General features: G+C 37.9%; 1 protein-coding gene across 1 annotated transcript; it reads right to left on the minus strand.

The window, feature by feature from the left end:
* LOC8067611 (CBL-interacting protein kinase 15) lies at positions 443-3,320 on the minus strand. Its single transcript, XM_002450091.2, has 2 exons — positions 3,146-3,320; positions 443-2,345 (listed from the first exon to the last, which is right to left on the minus strand). Exon 2 carries the CDS (start codon positions 2,038-2,040, stop codon positions 709-711), a length of 1,332 nt encoding a protein of 443 aa, XP_002450136.1. The 5' UTR covers positions 2,041-2,345; positions 3,146-3,320; the 3' UTR covers positions 443-708.

The following is a 9,682-nucleotide window of genomic DNA, read 5'->3' on the forward strand; positions in this document are numbered from 1 at the left end:
TACTTCATTCTTTGTCTAATTCTATTTTTTTTCCAAGTTATCGCTATTTATGAATATGGAGACTGCCCAAGTGGCAAAGAGTTACTAGCTGATTCCCCACTAGAAAAGCTAATCTACTGGCAAGTTGAGATACAGAGCACAGCACCACCCGTTTGACAGGGAAAACAATTTCTGTAAATTTGTGGTTCGCAAACTCTGAGAGAAGAAATGAGAGCCTAATAAGAACAAAGATCGGTTCTTTGATTTTAGTGGGTTCAGCAATTTTAATCTCAAACATAATAAATACTAGAATATAAAGTATTTTTGAAGCAATGACAAATCACTATTGGAAATTCTTTCTGTTGTTATTATGTGCTGGAATGGCTAAAATGAAGTGATGATGTGCCTATCTCTTGCAAATGTTTGGCACATTTCACCAAAAAGGGGCTATTAGAGAAGTACATGAAAGTTCAACCTTTTTTAAAGGATCAAATGCAATTATTTCATTATTGATAGGGACAACCATTACACATTACAGGACAGAAACAGTTTTCAGAATGGAACGACTGGACAACTCAGCCTCTCAACAATTATCGCGCAACAGAATGGTTCACAGAAAGAGAAAGAATGCAATTACTAAAAAAGAACATACACATGTCGAACAGAATCACTCCGAGCTAAAAAATCTAACAAATTTTAGGAACAAAACTGAGACATCCAAAGGTACTACTACTTTTGCTGTTGATCATCTCCATGCCAGGCCCAGACTATGTCCTTCAGTGCTGGCCGGATGTTCTCTTCCAACAGTTTCTGGTACTCAAGTGAATCACCGCCTGTTTGTTTCATCTCAATGAGATGGTAGGATGCCGTGATCTCAAATATTTCTGCGTCAAACTGAAGGACACCATTCCTTCCCTCCTTCCTCCCTTGAATCTTGACAACACCATTATCCATCTTCCTTATCCTGAGATTCAGTATTTTTGCAACATCTTCAAGCTTCGAGATAATGGCAGCAGCAGGCTTATCAGAAGTGAATCTTGTCTCCTTTTTGCACTCCTTTTTGATAAATAGACCAGAGAGGTCAAATCCTGTGGAGAAAGATATGATTTCAAAGGCATTTAAGTTTGTGACAGCCAAGGGCTTCACATCTTCATGAACATTCTTCTTGCGCCTCATAGCAAGTACTGGAGCAGCATTTGTGGTGGCATTCTCACTTGGAATTTTCTCCTTTACTGTACGGGTCTCCCCAGGACCTTTTCGGAACCAGGTAGACTCTTTTATCTTCTGGACTGAAATTCTTGTGTTTGGGTTGGGGTCCAGGATCTTGTACAATAGCTTCTTGAGTTTGTGTGAAAACCAACTGGGGCACCTGAAATTACCATTCTGTATCTTACGATACATCTCCATCAAGTTTGGGCCTTGAAAAGGGAGATAACCAGCAACAAGTACAAATAGAACAACCCCACAAGACCAGATGTCTGACTTTGCACCATCATAGCCTGTCTTGCTGATCACCTCTGGAGCTACATATGCTGGAGTTCCACAGGTGGTGTGGAGCAAGCCATCCTGCCTCTTAGACTCTGAAAGTGCGCTCAGTCCAAAATCTGAGACCTTCAGGTTCTCATTCTCATCCAACAGCAGGTTCTCAGGCTTCAAGTCCCGGTGATACACACCTTGGCTGTGGCAGTAATCCACAGCACTAATGAGCTGCTGGAAGTACTTGTGTGCAACAGCCTCTGTGAGCTTGCCACTCTTCTCAATCTTGTCAAAGAGCTCGCCACCTTTCACATACTCCATGACAAAGTAGATCTTGTTTCGTGTTGCCATAACCTCATGAAGCTCAACAATGTTCTTATGAGCCACCAACCGCATGGTTGTGATCTCCCGCCTTATCTGCTCTGAAAGTCCAACGTTGAGCACTTTGTCCTTGTCCATCATCTTAATAGCAACACTCTGGTTGGACTCAAGGTTCCTTGCATAGTGCACCTTGCCAAATGTGCCTTTCCCCAGCAACCTCCCCAGCTCATACCGCTTCATCAAAATCTTTCCTCTCGATTCCATATCTTTCTTCAAGAGTAAATCACAATTCACAGGGCTACACTTTTGGCTGCCAATCAGGTGGACTGCACAAAGAGTTAGCCCTCCTCCCCCATGTCATGATCCATGATGGTGAACAGAATTCTTATGGCCTGGTCGTGTCGCAGTCTGAAGGGCGTAGAATTGATGAAGGTCAGGTCATCAAGAGTTGAGCAGATCAGCAGCCCTTGCGGAGCAGCAAGGTCCTTGATGTCGCAACAGGAATCTCTTCTACGAAAGCACATCTTTCAGCATTCCCTGAGGCTTTAACTTCTTGTGAGTTCTGTTATCTGCTCAAGAGAAAATAAACATTAGATTCAGTAATGGAAGCATCAGGATATAAACGCACAATAGCTAACACCTTTTTGCTACCTAGGTACTGTAAGCAAGGACTAACCGACTAAGAACCAAATAAATACTTCACAATTCACACAGAATTAAAAAAGGGCTTACTGTACTAAAGCAGACACGCTATGTGTGTATTAGTAATACAACATACAATGTTCGCTGCTGGAATGAGTAAGAAGGTTCCTAATAGTGGGGAAGAACAAATAAGGTAAAACAGAGGGTACTCTGCTTAAGAAACAGTGAGGCAAATCACCAGCACATCTGCATGTGACATTCTAAAAAGAGTATTATGCCATCCATGGCAACCATGACAAGATGCCAACTTTCTGAGTTCAACTATTCCGCATCTGACAAAGACTGTGCTCAGACTTCAGTTCAGAGGAAGAAAGTGGCGACGAAATTCTTCATCAGGGGACAATAACCCAGCAAAAATCTCACCTTTACAAACCTACACGCCTCGACGCCATCCATAAGACTGCACTACACGGCCGGCTACCCACCGGTGTCCACTGTCCGGACTCCGGACCAAATTGACGGCACATGTGACCAACAACAGGCTTCCTAAATCTACACAGGTTACCAGGGGGATGGGGGACGCTAGATTTCTTCGACAACCAATGCCAGTCGCCTCCAATCTACACCAACTGCTAGCATACAGAACGGCGGCGTCGAACTAGTACTGAAAAATCTGAAACTGCAATGGGAGGCAGGGCAGGGAAACGGATGGACGGTTGCTGCTCACCTTGCGACGACACGAAGAACGGACGGACGAACGGAGATGGAGAGAAGATTGCGTGGGAGGCGACAAGATCAGAGCTTTGCAACTTTTTGGTAGACTACGCTACTGCCTGAGTTCCTCTGGGCAGGGAGGGGAGCAGAGGTGAGGGATGTGATGCGGGGAGAATGAGGAGAGGAGGCTCTTCTTATACCAGGCGGAGGCGGAGGCGGAGGCGGAGCAGAGGTGAACGAACAGAACAGGGTTAGCCAGCCGGCCTAACCGCGTGGCTGATTTGACGGTAATGACCCTGGATGGCTGCAGCTGGCAGAGCTGTCTCTCCGCGGCGTTTCCTGCGCACCGCATCACACACACCACCACACGACCCGACCGGATATGCTTGCCGTGATTGATTTGGGATTGGCAGTCTGGTGGAACCAACCAACTTGGTTAGGGCATGCAATGCAATGCAACGGCTGCTGTGCTGCTAGCCACCTCCCACGTCTGGCCATCTCTCCAATTCCAATTTTTCTTCTCGGTCAAATATAAGGACACTCACAATGCAGATTCTATCATAAAATCTAAAGTTATTTATTATCTCGAATAATATGGACTTAAAGTCTAAATAAAACTTAAAGTCTTATTTTTTCTATCTTTTTTTTTCAATAAATATGCTGCCACATCAGCATAATACCATAAATAATATGTGATTAATTGTCTTAGACTCTGTGATAGAGTCTTGCATTATGAGTGCTCTAAAGAAATTGTTAAGCTGCTTTTTTCCCCTGGTTATGACTTATGACGATGTGTAATTTATTTCAAAAAAATGACGATATGTGATCTTTCAAGCACTACTGATTAGTACTCAAGAGCCTGCTTAAAAGCAACTCCAAGAAATTTTCTAAAACACCCTCTAAATCTTTCTTAAATGCTACAAATAGAGATTTTAGTGAAAAACTACCTTCCAACAGCTTCTGTAAATGGTTATTCAAATATAGCCATCTTCTACTCCAGATTTCTCGCTAGCTAGAAATAAAAGACGAGAATGACTCTCCGGAGTATGCATGAGATTTAGAAAAACTGTTGAAGAACGAAAAGATATAGAAAATAAATTTTATACAATTGACTCTTCAAATAATGATTTAGAAAATGAGATTTATAAAAACTCTTGGAGATGCTCTAATAAAAATGCTAATTAGTAGCTAGCTAAAAATTAGCTTAAATTAGCATTATTCATCCAAACAGGAGGATTAATAAGCAGGTTATTTTTTAAAAAAAATATTTAACTAGTTGTTAAATAACTAGTTAGTTAACCTTAACTAATTTGAGCTGTTTTTTAGCACAATTAGTGAGTAGCCTTAACTTATCAGGTGTCGTTCTTGTATATCGAATAGTAAAATATATTGCTCTAAAAAAATAAAATATAATTAACTTTAGCTTAAATATATACAAGCTTGAATATATTTTTATAATATATTTATTTAGAGACATAAATGTTACTAGTAGTTTTTATAAATATAGTTAAAATTTTAAATAAAAGTATTTAATATGAAAATCTAGTCTAGACATTTAATAAATACTCCCTCCATACCATAAAACAAGTCGTTTTGGACAAGGTTTGGGTCAAACATTATAAATATATATCATGAATAACTTTTAAGTTGTTGAGTTTGAAAATATGAATAGATTTGTCTTGAAAAATATTTTTATAAAAATATATCCATTCACTTTTTGATAAATGTTTTTTATAAAAATAAGAAGTAAAAACTAGACTTTGAAGATCGTATCATTGTCCAAAACAACTTATTTTATGGGTACGGAGGGAGTAAAAGGGACCGAAGGAGTAGTTGAATGGAGGACTAAACCAGTGGCTGATGTGAGGATCTCATCCATTGCTGAGTCAGGTAGGGCACTAGGGCAGCCTGTTCCATGGACCATGGACCTTGGAATTGATTGGACCACTCTCCAGAATCCAGATGATTCATACCTACGTGGCGCATGGATCTTGTGTGGTGGCGATTCAGTAACCTTGTTTGTTTGAAATACTAGTTATTAGTAGCCATTGTGGGATCCTCGTTAGTTTCAGGCAGTTGGCACGGCGACAAACACATGGTGCGTGTACAAAGCTCACATATTTGGCTGCTTTTTTTTGCTGGGATAACCTTGGTGTATTATGTACTCCCTCCATTTCAAATTTTAAATCGTTCATATCTTTTTAGATATACATTTTTTACAACACCCTATATTCCTAATGTATTCTAGCTTTTTTCAAACATATAGCAAAAGATGATATGACTTAAAGATATATATCTAGGTCCTGTTTGGATCCTTGGAATTGAATTTATTCTAATAAATTATAATTTAGGCATATATTAATTAAACTATTATGATTGTATATGCAATATATTTGTATACTATTGTTAGCTTATGTATGTTGCATTTTTCACTATAGGGAAGCGAGTTGAAGAGCGTGCTATAAGTTTTTTTTTTGACAAAAAAAAGAATTATATTAGATAATAGTTGGGTACATGAATACGTTATAAGCACTCTGGATTACACAAATATCTGAAAAAATCATCTCAATTATATCCAAGCTATGAATAGCTCCAGATTTTAAAACCAAACTTGTACGACGCTTTGCTGTATGGATGACTGCACAGACAAACACTCGGCAAAAGGCTTGAGAACAGATGCCCAATGAACGACGACCAATATTCATGTAGGCGGAGTTGTATGGAGTAGAAATATGACATGGTACGTGATCTACAGAATCGATTTCCATCTCCCACCCTATTAATTTGAGATAGACCTATACTCCCTCTGTATAGGATTTAGAAATCGTTTTGGACAGCGACATGGTCTTTAAAACACAATTTTAACCTCTTATTTTTATAAAAATATTTAGAAAAAATGATATATGTATATTTTTATGAAAGTATTTTTCAAGATAAATCTATTCATATAATTTTCACATTTGCAAACTCAATAATTTAAAAGTTATTGATAATTTATATTCTCAATGTTGGACAGAGTATGTGATCGGAACTTAAAAGTTATATAATCTTAAATTTTAAAATAAATAGCCGAATCAATCAAGTAGATTTCAATTTCTACAAAATGAAGGGATCTAAACGGCTCTTAGGGATATTAACAAATAACAATGTCTATTGAGTTACTTCTAAATTCAGAATTTAAAACCTGAAAAGCGTATCTTTTATTTCTGTTTGCATATCTCAATAATCTCAATGTTTTTCCTTGAAGGGATGGCAAGAGCACACAAAAAAATGAAACACGCTGCGTAACACGTTGTTATCTTTATCACAAATTATAGGATGAGGACAGCACAGTCTCGTGTTGCGTAACACGCTGTTGTTATAAGTCAAAAAAAAAACACACGCTATTGTTAGACCAGTCTCGATGCATGTTTCATGAGAGTGTCATGCATATTAATTTTTTTAGATAAATGATAGTTTATATCCGGCTTCTTCAACTGATATCATGCACATTAAATAGGGTGCCACATAAGTAAAATTGCTGACTTGGCAGGGTTATTAAATGAAGGAGTTTCATCAGATGAGAGAGAAGTTTCATCCCCATGATGAAGTAGTGTGTGTGAGAGAGACGATAACATAGATATAAATGGAACTCAATAATAAATATAAATGGAACTCAATAATAGAGGCATGTAGAAAGATAAATGTGTACACGTTATTAGATGCTTGCAACATCGTGTCGCCGCATGCAGTAGGTAGCAATCAGTCCACATATTCCAGCTCTTCTGAAACAAAGAAAAAAAAAGGAGACACCCCTAGTCGCCGGAAGTCAGAATAAAGTGACGTGATGAAAGAAAAGATAAATAAGGCTTTGAGCCTGTTAGCTGGTATAAAAAATCATAGCTAAAATTATTATTTGCTGACTTATTGTGAGAGAAAAACATTACTGACTGACAGAAAACGTATGGCTTATAAGGCCTTGTTCAGTTCTAAAATTTTTTAGGTTTTGGATACCGTAACACTTTTGTTTTTTTTTTGATAGTTATTGTTCAACCATGGACTAACTAGGATCAAAAGATTCATTTCGCAATTTACAGATAAACTGTGCAATTAGTTTTTGTTCTCGTCTATATTTAATGTTTTATGCATGTGACGCAAGATTTGATGTTATGGAGAATCTTTTAAAATTTTTTTGTTTTTGGGATAAACTAAACAAGGCCTAAGATTGTTTAGTTCCCAAAAAAAATAATTTTTTTTAATTCCCCGTCATATCGAATCTTACGGCACATGCATGGAGCATTACATATAGATAAAAGAAATAACTAATTACATAGTTTATTTGTAATTTGCGAGATAAATTTTTTTAGCCTGATTAGTCTATGATTGGATAATATTTATCAAATACAAACGAAATTACTATAGTATCTATTTTGCAGAAAAAAATTTAAACTAAACAAGACTTAACTATGTTACCATTTTATATATGACATGGTAGAGTGAGGAATTAAACACACGTTTGTCCCTTAGTTATAGTGATGACTTCTGATATCATGTCATCCATTCGGAGACCTTGTTTGTCTTCTACTTTCGATGCCACCCTTATTTTCTGTCACTTATGATGTTTCCTCCACTTGAATTTCGTACCACAATGAATCTTGTCTAGAATGGTGGCTGCATTCATTTTCAGGATGCATGTGGTATATTTCCTTCACACAATAACACCTCATCTAGCCCAAAGTCGTGGCTTCATTCATCTATTGGATGCATCAAACTTTGAAAAGATCAATCATGAAACAACATGTGGCAGTACTTATTCATTGATAAGGCCAGTCTCAGTGAAAGTTTCATATGAGTTTTATTCATATTAAATAAGTTTTCACATAGGCATTTTTAATGACATGGCAGTGTATCTAAGAAGAGAGAAAAAAATGAGATAAAACTCTTTTGGCACGATTACCAACTCTCTATCAATTTTGGAATTAAATGCCTATAAAACCAAGAATGAAACTCTTCATTGAAAATAATTATTACATCCAAGTTTTATTTTATTTCACATAACAAGATAGTTTTAAAAATAACGCTATGAAACTTCCATAGCCTAAGAAATCAATACCCGAAGATGAATGGTCTCAGAGTCCAAAAACATGGCAGTAGTGCATTTATTGAGAAAGTCACTCATTCGAATCAGGGCCTTATATATTCACATTGCCTGATTATTATAAATATGTCCCATGTTTATAATAACCAGACGAATTATTTATTTCTCTTGACAATAGTAGGGATGTTGAGTACCATTTATTTTCCTCAAAAAAAATTAGGATTAAGGAATTATTGAAGCGAGGGGGATCTCTTCCCTATAGCTCACAAAGCATTATTCCTTTTAATTAATATTTCTACTTATTAGTGTAAGATCTGATCATAAAGTGTTTGGGGTTCTACTTAATTATTAGCAAATAATGAATAATTATTTCAATAATTAGAGATGTTCCTTGCAAAAATAAAAATTGTTTAGAGATGTAAAATGCCAATGCTAGTCCATTCAAAATAAGTAATTCAGATCTATGGACTTTGTAGGGTTATGAGGGCGCTACGCTAGCCAGAAAATAAAATTTCAACCTCATAAATCAGGATCAACTGCTAGTTATAGATCACGGGATTGCCACTAGACACGCAGGTGCAGTGGAAGCAACACGATGTAGTCATACGCGTAGTAGTAGTGTCGTGTAGTTGCATGGTCGTCCATCACATCAATCCCTCTTGTGCGGTTTGTCCTTATGCTCCAGATGCAGCACCTCCAAGGTATCCCACATGTACAGGGAAGAAGCATCGCGCCTCTGGATTGCTAGGTCCGCGAGGAGCGCTAGGCGTGAGCGTGGGATGGGCGGCAACTGCCAAAGTGGCGTGAAAAAAATGGTTGTGCCCCCTCCCTCTCTTATATAGGCATCCTCTAATCAGCCTTGAGTTGGAGGCTCAATTATAAAACCCTAAGCCTTGTCTAATTCAGGTCCAATTCGAATTAGTTTTCCAGCCCCTTAAGCGTGCGACCCTGTGGGTTCACATACATATAGACATGGGTTAAGTACTCCTACTCGCCCAATAGTTGACACCGACCTCTAGCAAGGCGTGACAACTCCTATATGCATGCAAAGATTATATCAGACGAACCACCACAAACACATACATGTTATTTCCTTGCCACATGATTTTGGTCCAACTCGTGGGTTAACACTTAACCCAAGCACGACCATGCATTTGTTGATCCAATCACTTGAGTGATCCAGTGATATCTCTATCACATAGAGAGGGGCAAGTTCTATCTTGATTATCTATATCTCACAACATAATTTCCGACAAACCTGAAGACCACCTTTATAACTATCCTTTTATGGAGTAGCGTTTAATAGTCCCTAAGTAAGTCGTTTCACATCTTGAGTACATATGACAATCTCAAGTCTAAGGACATAACGTACATGATGCATAAAACGATAATAAGAACATCTCATGTTGGGTCAGTCCAGCCCCATGTCATACATATGCCCACGTTATTAGTTTGACATCTCTATGTCTATGA

This window comes from Sorghum bicolor, chromosome 5 (genome assembly GCF_000003195.3).
Source record: "Sorghum bicolor cultivar BTx623 chromosome 5, Sorghum_bicolor_NCBIv3, whole genome shotgun sequence".
Taxonomy (NCBI): domain Eukaryota; kingdom Viridiplantae; phylum Streptophyta; class Magnoliopsida; order Poales; family Poaceae; genus Sorghum; species Sorghum bicolor.